General features: G+C 40.1%; 1 protein-coding gene across 1 annotated transcript in view; it reads left to right on the top strand.

The window, feature by feature from the left end:
• Positions 1-19,280, top strand: part of spire2 (spire-type actin nucleation factor 2) — a 49,933-nt gene that overhangs the window by 15,570 nt on the left and 15,083 nt on the right. Inside the window, exons 2-8 of the mRNA XM_040036388.1 lie at positions 8,603-8,646; positions 9,458-9,847; positions 11,989-12,069; positions 12,170-12,334; positions 13,008-13,094; positions 13,601-13,718; positions 17,095-17,261. Of these exons, the coding sequence (XP_039892322.1) occupies positions 8,603-8,646; positions 9,458-9,847; positions 11,989-12,069; positions 12,170-12,334; positions 13,008-13,094; positions 13,601-13,718; positions 17,095-17,261 (1,052 nt within the window). The remainder of the gene's footprint in view (positions 1-8,602; positions 8,647-9,457; positions 9,848-11,988; positions 12,070-12,169; positions 12,335-13,007; positions 13,095-13,600; positions 13,719-17,094; positions 17,262-19,280) is intronic.

The following is a 19,280-nucleotide window of genomic DNA, read 5'->3' as shown; positions in this document are numbered from 1 at the left end:
ATGGACAGCGTTTGTGAACAGCAGGATTCCAATAAAATTGATTCATGTTTGTGGCTGTAATGTGACAAAATGTGGAAAAGTTCAAGGGGGCCGAATACTTTTGCAAGCCACTGTATATATGTGCGTGTGTGTGTGCATATGTGTGTGTGTGTGTGTGTGTGTATGTATATGTGTATATATATATATATATATATATATATATATATATATATATATATATATATAGTCAGAAGGTCTTCATATAATAGCTGCTGAAAGACATTCAAGGGTCAGGCTACAGGGTGAGATTAAGAGGGATTCACTAAGTGTACTTAAGGCCAGCTCATAGTCAAAGTCCACATATTGCTCTTGTCAGATAAAAAGGTTGCACCACTCAAATGTTTAACTACACTTTTCAAGAAGTGAAACATAAGGCAGTTTTTCAGCTTTCTGACCATGCGCTGTTGAAACATGAAACATGCAGTCCTCCCATTATAGTGCTCACTCTGCCCGTCATGCTTTAGAGCATGCACCTGATATTACCTCAGTTCTTTGTACACATGTAGAGTTACTTCAGTGATTCATAAAGGGGCTTTAATAAATAAAACAGAGTTGCATTGACGTGATTTTCCCATGGTGGTTATTGTACTGTAATAAATCCACTTTTAATGATTTGAAAAGTACAAAGGACAACCGAGTGCTACACCCTACCTGACAGCATTATAGTTGGTAGTCCTTGAAGACTGCTGGTCCTTATCAAAGTTAGGACTATACCATCTGGTTACCAGGCTCCGGGATGTAGTCGGTGTGTCTGGTCTGGCTCTGGAGTGGTTTCAGTTATACCTTTCCAATAGAAATTTTAGTGTTTTTGAAAATCAGTTTATGTCATACTCTAAGGACCTGGCATATGGGGTGCCGCAGGGTTCAGTTCTGGGACCCATTCTTTTTCTCTTGTACATGTTACCTCTAGGACTTATAATTAGGCAGTTCCCCTTATCACTTCTATGCTGATGATATTCAGCTCTACTGCTCTTTTAAGCCGATGGAAGTCCAAAAACCTTTCTCTTTAATAAAATGTTTAGCTTCCATTGAACAGTGGCTTGGAGACAACTACTTGCAGCTGAACTCTGAGAAGTCAGAAACATTCATTATTGCCCCCGACAGCCAAATAGCTATAATCAAACAGCATCTTGGTTCTCTTGGCTCCTCTGTCCAGCTGAGTCTCAGGTATTTTGGTGTTATTTTTTTATTCCGCCAGGTCCCTAGAGCAACACTCTCGTCAGTTAATTAGGAACTGCCTTTTTCAGCTAAGAACTATCTCCAAACTACGAACTTTGTTGTCTAAATCAGAGTTAGAAATGGTTATTCATGCTTTTATTTTATCTTACTTAGATTACTGTAACAGTCTTTTTCTCTGTTTGAGCAAAAAGAATCTTGATCGTTTCCAGTCAGTCCAGAATGCTGCTGCAAAGCTCTAAACAAAGACACGAAAAAGAGAGCACATTACACCAGTTTTATGCTCATTACGTTGGCTTCCAGTAAATTTTAGAATTCAAAATCTTAGTATTGACTTTTAAAGCTCTGAATCATGATGCTCCTGCCTACATTTCTGATCTTTTAGAACCCCACGCCCCTCTCCGGAACCATGAGAACATCTAAGGCTTTTGGTAGTTCCACGAACACATTTTAAGACCAGAGGAGATAGATCTTTTAGATAGTCTTTTAGTGGTCTTAAATGCCATAAATCTGTTAATCTAGGCCTCGTCTTTTTGTTAACACTGTTAGAATGAGATTGCAGATACAAGCAAAAGAAATGAGCTTAGTATGAGGGGTGGGCAGGCTTTTCCTTAGCGATAAGGTGAGGAATTCAGTGATTTGGGAGGGGCTCAGAGTAGAGACCGCTAGTCCTTCACATTAAAAGGAGCCAGATGAGGCCGTCACCTTCTGGGTAAGGGGTTCCAGTCAGGTATGTCCTACCGGGAGGAGGCCTCAGTGTAGACCCAGGAGAGATTACATCTATCAGCTGGATGATTTATTATTTTTAATATTATATTTTAACTTTTATTGAAATCGTTTCATTCATTTTCAAGCAACGTGCATCATTCATAATGCACGACACAATGCACCACACTTTTCAGTCACGATTTAGTCGTTTTTCTAAAGTTCTTTTTTGTCATATTTTAGTTATGCGTGAACATCTTTTGTAATGGCTTGTTTTGTTATGATATTTAACGTCAGTTTATTTTAAGTGTTTTTCTTCTTCGCTGTCTGGAGTATGTTCATAATGCACGATGCGAGGTGAGGCATGATTCATTATTGAAGAATGTAATTAATGGTTCCAGTGCCTTTGGTCAAAGTCAAAGTAAACTTTATTGTTATCTCCGCTATATCCAATGCAGCATATAGAGAGACAAGACGACGAGGCTCCGGTTACATCAGTGCAAAAAAACCTGGTAAATAGATATAAAAGAAGTAAGAAAATAAATATATTTGTTATTACAGAGGTGTGTTATTAGTTTTTGATGTTGTTCATTAAGCGGTTCTCAAGTTTAACTTGATATCTAAGTACTTCTTAGCTTTAGACTAGTCAGTTAGTCTATTTCCCCCCCCCCCCCCCCCACTTATTTAGTTGAATAAGAAATTAGTCGCCAGGAATATCCCTATTTATGATATACAGTATAAAATCATCACCATAAAAAAGGGTGCAATGTTGGTCATAAAAGTTATAATCTAATAAAATTTGACAAGTGTTTTGGCGCTCCATAGTAGCCCTCCGTACAGCACAGGAACCATGTACCGTATTTCCCGGACTACAAAGCGCACCTGAATATTAGCCGCACAAGCTAAAATCAGGGGAAAATCCTGTTTTGTACATACATTAGCCGCACCTGACTAAAAGCCGCAGGGTTCAAAGCTTGTGCAAAAAGTAGCGGCTTATAGCCCGACAATTACGGTAATAATTAAAATTTGAATAATCAAATGTGTCATTAATTAATTAAAATTTGAAATACATAATTACCCAAGTTCTCCCCATGTTTGCATCGGTTCTCTCCAGGTACTCCGCCTTCCTCCCACAGTCCAAAGACATGCTGGTAGTGGGAGCCCACTACCCTGACAAAGATAAGCGGAAGAGAATGGATGAATAATTATCGAATTTATTTATATTTATTATTTATTTTGTTTTTCAATTTTAATTAACAATTGTCAGATTTAATTAATTATTCCAAATATGAAAAAACTGAAACTATGACAGTAAAACACTAACTCAGCTGATGTGTACAGAAACATTAGGTATTGGTGATGGCATCCGTCTTTAATATACAGTCTGTTTTATGTCTAGTAGCAATCTTGGAAAAGATTCACGTCTAACGTAAACAGTTCTACATTAAATATCTCGACAATGATTCAGAGCTGCATGATGACCAGGTGATAAACATGTGAGGACTGGTCAATAAGCTAGCAGCTTTACTCCTGAGGTGACCAGCTGATCAGCGTCAGTTATCAGTTGTGCAAAAGATAAGATTTATTAATGCCAAACATGTGTATAGATATTGTAGTCTTTATGCAGTTTTGCTATATTATCTTTACACATTGGATAACAGGTATGTGGTGCGCGTAGTGTTGTTTTTTTGTTTTGGTTTTTTTTTTTGCTGTCTGTTTTCCAAAAGCAAATTTTAGGCTGCATCTGTAAATTTCATATTTCAAATGTACTTTATGCATTTATAATAAGCCCTGCTCTTCCTAACCCAGCTGTCTTTCTGTCATTTTATGGTTTCTTTTGAATTTGGTCTCTCAGACCTTATTTCTATGGCAACAGATGGCAAAGTCCATCTTTGCAGAGTGTGTGTGTTTGTGTGTGAGTGCATGTCTCTGTTTGTATGTGACTGGGAGTGTGGGTATCAGGCCTTTTTTTTTTTTTTTTTTTTTTTTTTAGGAAACATTTTCCATCATTAGCTATGAGACCATGTGTGACTTACAGCTAATGAGAAGGAACACTGTGGGTTCACCTTATGGCAGTTAGACACCACAATAACATGATCTAATAGTTGTGGTAGTTAAATGGAAATGTCTAGGATGTTGTGTGTAAGTATATCTGTTTGTTTAACATCTAATTATTGATTTCATGTGCTTTCACTAACTATATTTAGCCTTTAATTTATCCAGGTAAAAATGTCATTGAGATTAAAAATCTCATTTCCGAGAGAGTGTGTATACATATATATATATATATATGTATCAGTCATGTACTTGTTTTGAGGCTGTGGCTCAGGTGGTCGAGATGGTCTACGAAAGATTACCAGTGCCAAAGGAAAATCCCCAGCATCCCCCGATTCATCCATCAGAATGCGAGTGTGTGTGCATGAATCAAAGTTTGTTTTCCTTGACCACGAGCATTTGAACAAGCTTACAAATCCAGTAGCATTGCTGAAGACTGATGGTCTGAGTTTCAGCTGTCATGATGTGGCCATTAACTAACATGAACTTGTAGCTAAAGCCGTTCAGGTAAACATGGGAGGCAACGGGTTATTTGATTTGATTTGATTTAATATTCCTTTATTAGTCCCACAAGGGGAAATTTCATAAGGCTGCCGACCTATTGCACGCAATGGCGGCGCCATCTTACCCTCCGACCATACATACATTACACAAAAACGTCACATGGGGAAGACAGGTCAGAGAGGTATAACAATGGAAAATGCACCACATGAGGAAAGATAAGGAGAGAAAAAATAACTCCCCCCAGGCTGAGCTCCAACAGGGAGATCAGTTTGAGAACAGAAAAAAACACCTCTGCACATAGCACATGAAAAAACTCTTAATACACCAAAGAAACACGCGACAAGCAACAGGGGTGGGTAAAGGGTGAGAGACAGCCCAATTAGACAGTACATCCGGGCCTGCAGCCTGTGTGCTGGTCTCCTTGATCCACCGTCAGCATCGGAAGGGAATAAGCGTCGAAGGCGTTTGGAGGGGGTTCAGCTGAGACAGCGTCCTTCGCCCTGCCAGGCTAAGTAAACAGTCTTCCAGCCAACCCAGGTGGCCTTGCATGGAATGGGAAGAACAGTCTAAACACAGTCGTTATTCCGAATAGGTAGATATCTTCAGCACTCAGGCTCACCCGAGCCCAAACTTCTCATTGAGAAAGGGGTGTCAATTGCATTCAGAGACCAGTTGATCAAATCCATAATTCTCTTTTAGGTTTTAGAGAACAGACTGTGAGAGAGTGTTCCAGGGAAAAGTAATACAAAAAACACGAGACTAGACAAGGACATAGGCTAAGCAGGGAAGCTAAGGGAGAGGAGGAGAGGAGAAAAGTGCGACTGCCTTCATCAAGAGCAAGAGCAAGAACCTATTGCATAACATATTGTTATGGCTAAAGCTGATGCTAACCATAACCAAGCCCCAGAGCCAAGAATTTGTAATGCCCCGTCTCTGCTATATGCATATGGCTAACTGGGTTAATGCATTTCCCTGAATCTAAGCTGGAGGGCTCTTGGAAGCGATTTCAATGCACAATTATCTCCCCTTTTGTGTTTATTGGGTTGTAACTGTGGGAAACAGATGGAGGTATCATTGGTTACACTGTGTGACCCCGGTCAAGTATTATGCAAACCTGTCTGACAGGTTTACTGGGCTTCGTGCTATCGTCTCACCCCTGCAGATAGGCGGTGGTGTGGGGTGTGCATCACAATGGAGAGTTTCTTTTGTCGCCAAATGGAAGTAGCATCTATGTCTGCTCAAAGGAACAGAGAAACTCTCTGTTTGTCTAAGGTTCACATCACGCTCTAAGGGCTCTTTGTTGTTGACATCAGTGGATGCTGTGGCATGCTGACTCGTCCCCTCCCACGCATCGATACCAATACTGCAAAAACATCCCTGAAAGGAAACGGCACAACACATCCTGCTAACCAGGATGTGTTGTGCCATAAAATAAAAAGCTGAAAAGTTGGTTTTAATATTTTATAACAAAATAATAACTTCCAACCTTGACTTGAAACATGATTTAATAAACATTCACTGGGAAGAAAGCAGGGCTTGTTAAACCAGAAACAACAAAAACTATTGTGAGCAGTACTACAATGTGCTCCTTTCAACCCATTAGGTTAAGCAATGGCTAGGTGGTGTAGTGCTTTTGGTGGCAATTTGCCATCCATTTCCTACTTAACCTGTTTACAATGCACTTTTGTTGCTTATTTTTATTTACATGTTGAAAATAAAGCCATCAAAAGACTTTGAAATAAAAAACACACAAGCCACTTTCTTCGACATTTAGGCTCATAAACATTTTTCTTTCAAAATTTTTTGGTGAACTTTAACCTAATTTTGCTCTTTAACAAAGAATCTTCAGGTATAACATGCTCTCACTCACAGTTTAAAGAAAACCAGTGGAATTTATTCCTCGATCTGAGATGAATAAAAACAAGCTCCCTGGAAAGTAGTCTAACTGAATCCATTTGGATAATGGGAACTGTGGGTTCCATTACCAGCTTCATCATCTTTCATCTGCTCCATTTAGAAGTTACCACAGTGGCCCATTTGCCTCCACCTCACGCTATCTCCATCGTCCTCCTCTGTCACACCAGCCCTCTGCATGTCCTCCTTCACTACATCCATGAACCTCCTCTGTGGCCTTCCTCTTTTCCTCCTGCCTGGAAGCTTCATCTTCAGCATCTTCCTCTGCACATGTCTAAAAAATCTCAGCTTTGTGTCTCCAAACTGCCCAGCCTGAGTGGTCCCAGTTATACTCTATCCTTATTGGTTCAGGAATCATTGGCGCTGGAAGCTAAAAAACCTTTCATGCTTTTGCCATCGTACCTGCATGGAAAACAAAAGCTTATTGGGAAGTGTTTACAGCTTTCAATTATTTTGTTACAAACTCAAAGTCTTCTTTGTTTGTAGTTTTCAAAAATTACTAATGTGCTCGACTATTACATCATTTTAGCACATTCACTCTTCATGCTGTCCTCAGCAGGGCCGAGGCACAAATAATGTTAGGGAACTCCAGTCACCTGCTCAAAAAGCTCTTGGGGTAAACTATTTTTGTGTTTCCTAGTCAGAAATGTGACGCTACAGTACTCTCAGTCAAACTGACCCTGCTTATGAAAGCTCTTAACTGAATTTGTGTCTCTAAGTACTAAAGAAAGGTGCTTCAATGTTTCCTTTATTGTCTCCTTCAGCAAAGGGGGTGCTTCACCATCCTTTATCAGAGGAAAAGCAATAAAGCCATGCAATCTTTTATGCAGCTCATCATGCAAACTGCTCTGCTGCTGTATTTCCCACCTTGTTTGAAACCATCACTAAACTTTGAAAAACTTGATAAACTCACATGGTAATGTTTCCACTATGTTACTTGTTCCCTCGTGTGAAGAGTGGGAGTGGTCTTATGTATTTTCTGTAAATAAAGATCATTAGAAAAAAAAATCAAGCTCTAGTGGAAGTCAGATTTCATTTCTTGTCTTAATTTTTGTATTTCCAGATTTCAGAATCATTAATTGTACTCAAAGACACTGGATGCCTTGATAAATGCAGCAGTTAACAGCATCGTCTCTTCAGTAGAAAGTGGACATTTCTTAATATTTTCATTCACATTTTTGATTAATATATAATTTTTTTTAACCTTGATAGATATTTTCTCAGGCTTCTCCACATTTATGTAGTCTGAGAAGCAGCTGGACCTTAAAATTGTGCTTTTTCGTAATCAATCTTTGTGACGTTGTAGTTTGAGCAAAGTGAAGCAGGGACAGGTGTAAATTGCTTCATGTGCCCATTAACCATGTCTCTGGTGTGTTATATGACAAGTGACGAGCATTAAATGGAAGTGAAACGGGGTGAAAAACGGCTGCTGCAGAAAAGAGTCCTATCCATCTCCATAATCGTACAGCAGAGTGCTTTTAAATATTTATACTGGAAAGGGAAAAACTCAAAAATTACAAATAATAAGTGAGACTGGTTTTGTCCTTTTTTCCTGCCTGAAGGATGTTCCAGAATACTCAAATTTATGTAAAACTAATTTAAATGATAAAATCTGTGCTTTGGGACATTTTAACGAGGCTACATCGGCAAGGGGGGGAACCCGAGGGGTGTATTAAAAAAGTGAGATGTGAACTGCTCAGAACAAATCTTAGTTTGGATTCAAGTTTCAAAAGTTAAGCTCAGTCATTAAAGCTAAATAATGGGGCAGCACCCCAGAAGAGAGGTGGGGGGAAAAGTTTGTAATAGCATAAAATCAAATCAACAAATGAGCCAGATCCACGACGCAGAGGAGAATTAGGACAGAACGCCTTAATGTGGGTTTACTTGTTGAGAAAATCAACGTCTCGTGTTTTGCACGTGGAGACTGCTTTATTTGTTTTACATTTAGGTGGTATATGAGGTGATATTTTTATTTAGTTTGCTGTATATTAAAATATTGTACAAAGGATTTACTTTATACAATTTATTAGCATCTTTTTTTAATCATATTGGAAATGAAACTTTTTTAGATGGGTGGAGTGTATAAATCAATATTACATTTTTTCTCTGTTCTTTAGAGATTGAAAAGGAGTAGGTGTAAAATATTGCAAAATCATAACCTTTGCAGATTGGTTTTATTGGTTTTATCTTTTTGTTTTTGTCTCTTTAGATGACACTGATGGGCCTCCTCGTTCTCCTGCTACCGAGTGCCAGGTGAGAAAGAAACTCTAGACATAAGTTGCTGTCAGGCTTTTCAAAGATGTGCAGTACTTTTTTGTCCCTCGTCCTTGGGGTCAAAGTTGCTGTTACTGAAAACAATGGTAGATTCAGTTCAAATCAGTTTTATTATATAGCGCCAAATCACAACAACAGTCACCTCAAGGCACTTTCATATTCCAAGGTAAAGACTCTACAAAGTTAAAAAGAAATCCTAGCAGGCTGTCTGAATGTTATGGGCAAGCATTTGGCGACAGTGGAAGGGAAAAATCCCTTTCAACAGGAAGGCAGGGATTAGGACAGTGAGTCAACATCGCCACCTTCAGGTTAAGTTGTAATCACAATTTTACAGTGGACCCACTGTAAAAATTAAATAAATAGATGATAATGATAATAATTACAAATCTATAGTAGTTGGTGGGGAAAAAAGGAAATTTTATTGTCATTAATTGTTTATTTAATACTTAAATAGTTTTGTATAGTATGAATAACATACTAGTGGGGGATGACTTTACCACGAAAACTGTAAAACTTTAAAAACTGTAAAAATTCAGTGAAAAGTCCAAAATTGATGCCCCTTTTCACATTTTCCAAAGTCATCCAGTGGGCCAGATTGAGTGTTTGCAGTGCTGCTTCTGGCCTCTGGGCCTTATGTTTGACATCCCAGCTTCACAACAGCAACATGGGTGAAGAATGCTTAAAAGGGAGTCTTTTATGTGAATTAGATTATATTTATCTGGACCTGTAAAACAGTTATTAGCAATACTTTTAACTGACTTTCTGTGTTCCTCCTCATTCATCCCTCCAGCTGGTCCACCTGCTCGGCGTGGCTATCTACCGAGCCCTGGATTGGGGGCTGGATGACACTGAGGAGCGCGAGCTCAGCCCACAGCTGGAGCGCCTCATCGAACGCATGGCGGCAGGGGACCAAAGCGGAGGGGGCTACAGCACCGCCGGAAACGCAACAACAGATGAGGGGTACAGTGGACAGGAAGAGGAGGAGGAGGTAGAGGAAGAAGAGGACCGGGAGGGCATAATCAGGCCAGTGTGTACGTTCCGCCAGGTGATGGCGCTGTGTGCATCTCGGCTGGCAAACCCAAGTCTGGCTCCGGAGCACTACCAGGCCGTCTGCAGGGCTCTGTTTGTTGAGACCCTGGAGCTGCAGACCTTTCTCGTCAAGATCAGAGATGCAAAGGAGGTACATTGATTTTGTTATCATCTCGTCATTTTATGTTTTGTTTTTTGTATTCATAGCATAGACTGGAATGTTAAAAAGAAGAAAAACAATAAAGAGTTGACTCAGCAGCGTAATGCAATCTCAGGTTTCAGCTGTCCTTGAAAGCATCAGGTGTGTGCCACCTGTAAACAGGTGTAAACAAGAATAACTGACATGCCACAGCTGCTGCTTCAGTGGTGTAGTGTTTGTGTGTGCCCTCTAAATTTAAAATTCTTACAGCCTTTCTCCATTAATATTCCTGTTTACATCCTGCAGACTGATAAATGACTGAAGAAGCCGCCTCCACAGTTTCCTCCAACTACTCAACCTTAAATCTGACTTGCGGCGTGTCACTGCAGTGTTTCTGCTTTTTGGTCAATATTTAGCAGAAACATGGCGCAGAAAACTGTTTACATGAGTACATGCAGATGGTAGACTGACACTGTGTCATTCTAGCAGATCCAGATGAGGCAGAGAGCCTTCAGTCCAGAGTTGTTGTTAGTTAACGCCTTTCTGTTTCAGCAGCTGTATCTCCACCTGATTTTACCCTCCAACCCAACCCAAAATTTTTTAAAAAGGCAGGAGACAGGAGTCAGGCAGGAGTCTCCTTGAGCTGAGACTTTTGCAGATGACATTGTGATCTGTAGTGAGAGCAGGGTACAAGGCGCAGAGATGGTGAAGTTTAGATGAGTTTAAACACTTGAGGTCGACCATCCAAAGCAATGGATAGTGCACAAAAGAGGAGAAGAAGAGAGCATGAGACGGGTGGATTTGGTGGAGTGTCAGGGATGACTTGTGACAGAGGGATATGAGCAAGAGTGAAAATAAAATAATTTTAAAAGGGTGTTAAAATTGGAGCTTCCAGGCAGGGGGAAAATAAACCTCAGAGGAGATTCATGAATGTAGAGAAGGAGAACATGCAGAGGGTTGGTGTGCCCGAGGACGATGTGAGAGATGCTATAATAAGATGGAGGCAGATGTTGCAACCCCTAAAGGGAGCAGCCAAATGAAGAAGAAGAAGAAGACAACTGTCTGAATAATTTACTCAGGCGGGGCAACAAAAATGATATGAATGGCTTCATATGTATTGTTAGCAGCTAACATTAGTGATGGTTTATTAATTAGCATTCACCAAAAATGACACGCTCACAGCTGTCCCATCAAGAACATATGGGAAGACTAATGAATGTAGACTTTATTCCGAGTCAGTCAGTGCAATATGCTGTAATTCTGGTTTCCACAACTCGATATATTATCAAGTTTTTGACTTGCTTACATCTTGATAGGTTTTCTGAAAAATTCCCGAAACATCTCTATCACAAATACTTCAATTAATACTTTCATGTACACTTATTAGGTGCTAAAACAGTTGAAGTATTAGTGGACTTGCAGATGTTGAAAGCAATTAAAATGTCACATCAGCAGCTGAAGTGTAAACACTTCTGACAAAACACTGACAAATTGATTTGTGGATGCTTTTAAAATAAGTTAAAGTTATTCAAAGAATTCAGGGGAGGAAGAAGCAGGATGAGCTGGAACGTTTGGTTTTCATGGCCTTTATAAATGAATTTCTGTAAATAAGCTTTGGGTAACTGGATTTGTCTCCAGTGTCATATTTAACCATTTTATACCTTTTCTAAATTTGTAAAGTCAACAGAATCTCTGCAGTAATTTATGTTAGAGCAGGGCTATATGGCCAAAAATATTTATCACGACATACATTTGAAAATTTGCAATAACAATATAACTGACAATATAATTGACGCGAGACAAAATTTATTAGTGCAAAAAAAAACCCCATCAATGTATTTTCACTTAAACAAGCAGCTGTTTTTTATGTGCATTAAAGTTATATAAAAATGTAACAGTGCAAATGCAAATTCCTTGCTGACAGTTTAACCAAAAGGCATTTCCAGTGGAAACTCGTCGACATATCCTGAGCATAACCATGTATAATATCCACAAAACTTAAAAAGAGGTTATACACACACAATACGGGAATATTATGTTGAAGCACAGACCTGCTTTACTTACTATAGGTGGATGTGGGCATGTTTTAGAGATAAAAATCAGTCGTCATGGACAACTGCTGCTGTCTACAAAAAAATGTTTTTGTTGCCCAGATGCTGAAGAAGATCTCATCAGAGGAATCTCTGGAAGACAGATCCACGGCTGAACTGGACACTCTGAAACACAGAGACTGGGTGAGGGGAGAATTCAGTCTGTGACAGGGAGGACAGCAGTGTTGTTGCTCTGACACATGCACATGAGTGGTGTTGTTGTTTGCGTATTGCTTAATGCCAGGCCCGTCTGTGGGTGCAGCTGATGAAGGAGCTCAGGCAGGGAGTGAAGCTGAAGAAGGTGCAGGAGCAGCCGTTCAACCCGCTGCCCACCGAGTTCAGCCTCACGCCGTTCGAGATGCTCATGCAGGACATACGAGCTCGCAAGTTCCAGCTACGCAAAGTTATGGTGAGAGTTCAGACATGATGTAAAGAAGCTGAAATCAGTGGAGCTGTTTTTGCAGAGTAAGCACTTAATGCTCTGAAATGTTTTCACTGGAAACTTGATAGGAGTCATCTCAGGGCAGACAGGAATCAGACTAGAGGCCTTTTTCAGGCACCTTACTGCATCATGCATGTATTGTAAATTGGCTTCACTGCAGAAAGAAAATGTTGTATGGGAGGCATGCATGTGGCAGTGAATCATCTCGAGGCCTTCTCCACAGGCAGATGCATAATTCAGCTTTACAATGCAAATATTAATAAAGGCCTTTCTCAGCCTTCTGCTGTTTTGGCAGCAGCTGCAGTTTTTTGAAAATACCAGCAGATTACGGCATGTGCTGTGATTGTGATTACAATTTCTATTTAACTTCTATACATTATAATGAGTATAGTATGGTGAGAGAGTCGGATATTTCTAATGTTCTGTTATAGTTTATAGGCAGCTTTGGATTCCAGAATATGCTCCTGGATGTGTGGAGTCTGTTTTATCTGCTTTGACTATGTGATGTTTATAACATGTTGCAATGTACTTTGATCAAGAGGCCAAAAAAGAGTCGCTGCTATCCGTCTTAGCCTTCTGTCTATCTTGACAAAAGTTAGACTTAGAAAGTAAGCTCTGCATTGTTTCCTGGCTTATTCAGGTGGACGGTGATATTCCTACTAGAGTGAAGAGAAATGCTCATGAACTGATCCTGGATTTCATCAGATCAAGACCTCCACTTAAACCAGTAAGTGGGTTTAGGGGTTTTTTCCTCTCTCTGCGTTCTTGGCTAGCTTAGTGTTAGCACGCTGTCTGTGCAGCTGCTTGCAGAGAGCTGAAGTTATGTTAGCAGTGTAATGCTTCTGTCATGGATGCAGTCTCCACTTTACCATCGTGCGCTCGTGTTTTTGTGCAATAAAAATAAAAACCTCCTCCAGTGGACAATGTTTAGTTTAGGTTTTTTTTCTTAATGCTGCTCTCTTTGATACATGCTAATAAATAATACTTAGATGTCCAGTAAATGTCTTATTTTTGTTTGGAAGTTTATTAAGCCTCATTTCTAACATTCACTGATATCATAGCACAGTGCTGTTTTCTTCTGTGTGGTTGTGTCATGGTTTTTAAATTTCAACATCTGGACATGGACTGCATAACCTGTACTGAATAATCAAAATTTCTCTTCAAAGTACAAAAGTAATATACTTATATTTATTTCTCACTCGTGGATGTGACCTAATTGCCTCTCTTCTTTAGGTTTCAGAGCGCAGCCTCCCTCCTCCTCCCCCACAGCAGCAGTCCCTCCATGACCGGGTCCTGGCTGAGATCAAGCAGGAGAGGAAGCTTAGACCAGTAGTTCCACCCAGCTCGAGACGTAAGGGAACAATCTTTGATCCCGGGGTGTTGATAGATAAAACGAAATAAACAGAACAAAGAATGCCACTAATCAAAAGGAGGTTCAAAAGCTCTGCATAGATTTGCATTTAGAGATTGTTGTTAAGACACAAAGTGCCAAAGGAGACCTGAGAGTCCTGGTTCACAGGCTTAAAGCGTGTGATACAAGTAAACCTAATTTCTGCTGTTTGGTATCCCTCCACTCAGTTTGGATAAGCTGGGAAAAGAGAGTTTGGACAGGTTTCATATTGCACATTTCACCATAGCATTTGCTTTTGCCCAAAAGAGATACCAGGTACCAAGAACTGGGTGATTAAATAAACTTTTATTTTCAGTTTGATGTTTGGCGAAAACCAAACACACGCCATCAGCACAAATACCTCAAACCAACTTCAAGCACGGGATGATTTGTGCTGATTTTGCATCCACATTTTGCCCGGGTACTCTAAAAGTAAAGAATCAAAGTGCTGCGGTGACCCAGTCAAAGTCTAAACCTCGACCTGACTGAAATACCACAGAGAGCTGTGCATAAAAACCTCAGTGAGCAATGCTGTAAAGAAGATTGGGCCAAAGTTCTCCCACAATGGTGTAAGAGACTGATAGTCACAAAGACAGCAATTACAGTTATTTGAAGAGGGAAATCCATGTTGTTATAATTAAGACGTAAAAGTAGTGACTGAGGTCACAAACCGACCAGGAAAGTGCTTACAGGAAATAGGTCAATGATCAAGTGAGCATTTTTCCTTTCCTCACGGACGCCTGCATATTCTCTAGTTCTTTTTACGGCCACAAGAGTCGCCCCCTGCTGACCATTAGAAAGAATGCAGGTTTAAGGCACTCTGCCAAAAATGCCTGTACCGACCCAAGGCCTTCTGCAGGTCTTTCCCAACTTTATTTTTCACACTCCACCACTGCACTGTTTAATAAAGGCAAAAATATAAAAAAAAACAAAAAACCTTCTCCCACTCTGCAATCCATATCCCAGCAAACAAACACATGGTTTAATTTTTTAGACCATATTTTAGAAGCAGTACAGTGCTAATAGTCTTTAACAAGTATGTAAATATCATGGAGAGAATGTACGGTCAGGTATTTTATTAGGCATCAGGGACCTGTGACTGGGTCATTCCAGCAGTAAAGATAAAACACAGATCGTTTTTACCATGTAAAGTGTGATCATTAAGTTAACTTTAACATTGAGTTAAAAAACAAACAAACATATTTATAGTCTCCTTGGACAGGGCTTTAATAACCTGCTGCTATTGTTGGGTCACTCCCTGAGTGTCACCATGAGCCTAAAACCAAGGCACCGAGCAAGTATCGGCTTCTCTGTCAAGCTGGCCCTATTTTCGTTATAAGGACCATCACAGGGGACGAGAGTTGGGACTCTGTAATGGTTTTTAAACCCTGTCAATGACCTAAAAACTGAGCTCGCTTGTGTAGAGTCCAGCTGTACCATGCAAGCTGCAAGCTGCTGGATAGAAAGACCTACAAAGTACTTCTTTGATTAAGTGGTTGCATATTGTGTTTTGTTGTTCTGACTGGATGCATTTGCAGAATAAAGCACTCACAAGTACATATTAAACTACTGCCTAATCTATTGTTTGTATATAGATTAAGTAATGAAAGTTTATTTATATTGTCAGAAACCTCATCAGTCCTTGCAAGTGCTCAATAATGTTCTCATTATAATGAATATTATATTTAAATTTAAGCCTGTCTACAGCGTGTGTTTGTTGATCTAGTTGGCTTGCAGCTGCATGCAGTTGCCCTTTCAGAGGTGAATACAGTTGCATTAAACTGATGAAATAATTGCATCATAGTGAGTCTGGACATTCTGTACTGTAGCTTTTGAGAGTCACAACAATACTTTTCTATTTAGAGCTGCAGTACACATGAAGGTCATCTCACGTTTCATAAATATTGACCTGCTATTTTCAGATCAAGGTCAGCGTGTTTTAGTGTGCGGACTGTTTATAAAGCAAGCTGCCTTGCAGAGACTGAAATTAGTCAACTGGGACTGGCATGCTTTTATTCAGAAAGAGGAATCGAATGTCTTGACTTGTATCTGAAGGGAGTTTTTTATGCTGATATGTCTGTGGGTAAAATACAATTTAAGAATTAAAGTCAATCACTTGCTTTGTGCTTTTAGAGGACTTCCAATTACTGCTGTGTAAATGCAGACTTTAGAGTTATTTTCAAAACCATCAACCATCAAACCAATGAATTTAGCAGGTTTTGGCTGATCCACACACTTTTTTTTTTTTTTTTTCCCTTTAGTTTTTACTTATACCACCTTAAAAGTTTATGGAAGCATGGATTGACTGGCTACTTGGAAAAGTCCAGTATTTGTGTTATTTTTATCCTTTTTTTTTTGGTCTCCTCAAACTCCTACAGGATTTTTTCAGCCATTTAATAGTGGTCTGCATCTGCAGGGACTTTGTAAAGAAGTTGTACTCTCAGTTTTGTGACAGAAAGGTGTTGATGCTGTTAATTGTTTTAGCTTGCTTTATTGTATATTTACCTTAAATGGACCAAAGTGCTATGACACCTACGCATTAGACCTACCGGAGCTGTTTGGACATAAAATCCATGTCGTGAAGCTCCCAGTGGACAGCTTTTGTGCTGATGTTAATGCCACAGGAGGTATCTATGAGGGAATAAATCTGTTGCAAGTGTGACGTGCTGTTACCACTTGCTACCCATTCTTTCACAAATGTTTTTCAAAGGCAGCCTGCAGGTGAAGTGTTTGATCTTATATGCCCGTGCCAATGAGGCTGAAAACACCTGAATTTAAAGATTAAGAGGTGAGGTCCATATAGTGTATTTGTAGGAATTTCAGTGTGAATAAATTTGGATAGGGCTAAAATTTAAATTAATCACAGTTAACATGATTCACTGAGGTTTGTGGCAGGTGGTTTAGGGCAAATTGAGCCATAATATTACATCAGAACAGCACGTCTCATGTCATTGTTTGTATCCACTGGCTGTTTTTTTAAATTTTGTTGTTTTTTTGTTATTTTTGTATTTTGAATGAAGGAAGAGCAATTTCAGAATTGGCTCGGGGGGACTGTCAAAGTTATGAGTTTGGTGCCAAGGCTTTTGCTCTGGCCTGGAGCTTTTCACTGAGTCCTCACCAAGAATTTGCTGTTCTTGGAAGGTCGTGATGCCTATGAGTATTAACCCTTTCTGACAATATGAACAAAACTGAAAACAGAACCTTTCTGCAACTTATGGAATAAGGCGGAGCTGCTTCATTGCACTGACTCCAAAGTGGTACACAGGGTGCGTCTGATTACTCCCTTCTGATCTCAGCACACCTGAGATTTTCTGGTTTCTGGTTTCTCTTCCCTCAGCATTTGGCTCTCTGCCCTGTCTGGCTCAGACGTGTCCCTGCAATGTCAAATCCACTTCATGCATCGACCTATCCGTGTCGGAGCTCGGACCCCGGCCACCAACCCGTCCTCGCATCCTGCTAAAGGCCCCGACCCTGGCCGAGATGGAGGAGATGAACATATCAGAGGTGAGCTGGAACTCTGTGATCTTGAAGGGGAATAGGAAAGTGGGCTCAGTGTTGTTTTTAACAGCAGCACACGCTCTGTTTCCCAATCTAAGTGGGTTAAGATTCCTCTCTGAGGAGGAAAATGAAACAGTGACTGGGAAGAATCGCTTTCTCTTTTGCACAAAGACTCAGCAACTTGGGAAATCCTTTCTTTCTCTCCTCTTGCTCTTGCTGTATTACATCAAACATTAAAGCTCCCCTACGCTTTAGCACTTTAAAAAATATCCTCACATGTGCATGGGGGGAGATATCTGCAGGTCAAAACTGACTGCTGCTTAATCCAGAGGGAATGACATGTTTACAGTCTGCCTCCTCAGTCCTTTCTTTCATTTTCACCTTGCTTTGCTTTCACATTTCATATTATACCACTGCTACGTGCTGCAAGTTTCTGGTTAGGAAATGTGGCATTGGGTATATGTCACAATCTCTCTCCTGCTTCTTTCCTTGCACCGAGTACATCTGTGACGGTTTAACGAGTCTCTCAAGCATTTTAAACCTCGTCTGTGGCCATCCTGTAAGGCACTGCAGACAGCAACTACTTACTGTAATATCTCAGCTGTTCCAAACTAATTTAAAGTAGATTATAGTTTAAGCTGTGCAAACATTTCCACAGGGGTGATGTTTTCGATGTTACTCTGTTTGAATTGACCAGGAAAATGAGTCAGTTTGGATGGGATTAACATTAGCCCGGGATTCTAGGATTCCTGGAAATTTGACTTTTTTTCCAAATAGGATTTTCATTTAAAACTACAGGATGTGCTTCAGAGGAGGGGCCTCCAGAGGTTCATGCAGCTATTTTGCTCATTTCCAGTTTCTCCCTGTGGCTCTGACAAATGAATGTTTCTTTTTTTTTTTACTTCTACATTTTCTTAGATGCAGCAAAAATAATGATGTTACTGTAGTGAAAATTCAAAGTAAAAATAGCAAACAATCATAATTATAGCCCATAGTGGGTTATTTATTGTTGTATTTATATGTTGTAGTTGTTGACGCCTGTTTATCATGTTAAATGGTAAATGGCCTGTATTTGTATAGCACTTTACTAGTCCCTGAGGACCCCATTCACACACACATTCACACACTGGTGACCCTAATGTTGTCAGCCTAATTTATGAAAATGTTTTTTGTGGCTCCATGCAAAATATGTTTTTTGGTCTGGATGTTTTTTTTAATGGCAAGTAATTTGACAGTAAAGGTTACTGCCTGCTCTATAGTCTGCATGATCTATAGGAAGGCTAAGGTGGATGTAGCTTAGGCAGTAGTGCAGGGCATCTGCTAATCAGAAGGTTGGTAGTCCAATCTACTTGAGTCGGCATGCCAAAGTATCCTTGGGCAAGATATTAGTCAAAGTTGCTCTCTGATGCATCCATCGGAGTGTGAATGTTGGCTGGAAAGCACTTGAGGGCAGAGAAACGTGCTTGTGTGAATGTGGTATGTTGTGTAGTGTGCTCAGGCAGAGAAGAAAAACGTTACACAAGAACCACTCCATTTACCGTGCCAGTATTACTGGCTGATATTGTCCCATTACAGATATTTTTGGTATTATTTTATCTGACATTCGGCAATTTATTGGATTTATTTATGCATGTCCAGCAGAGGGCGCCCCAGCACTGTCTGCAGCAGATGTAGAAGCGTAGCATCACAGCTGAGCAGACACAGTGATGGAGTTGACAGAGGAAACACCATCTCTTAAACAAGACAAAACCGGACACCAGCTGTATTTGTTATTGTTAAAAAAGGTCAAGTCCACTGTGATCGCTAAATAAGAAGAGTAGAACCTGAACAGAAATTCAGAACAAAGGGCCTCCACCAGCCCCCTGACTGCAGTTTGAGCACCCTGCCCTTTGAGGGAAGACTCACAAGTGTCCACACGATCTGCCAGTGCCACACATCCCATTTACTGTCTATTTAAGCAGTTGTGCTTAGAGCTCCTCCTTTAGCAGTGAGATCTAGTCTGCAATACCTCTATAAATGCATTTT

This window comes from Simochromis diagramma, unplaced genomic scaffold, assembly GCF_900408965.1.
Source record: "Simochromis diagramma unplaced genomic scaffold, fSimDia1.1 OVJJ01000333.1, whole genome shotgun sequence".
Lineage (NCBI taxonomy): Eukaryota > Metazoa > Chordata > Actinopteri > Cichliformes > Cichlidae > Simochromis > Simochromis diagramma.
Note: the sequence above shows the minus strand (reverse complement) of the source record. Positions and strands in the feature narration are given on the sequence as shown.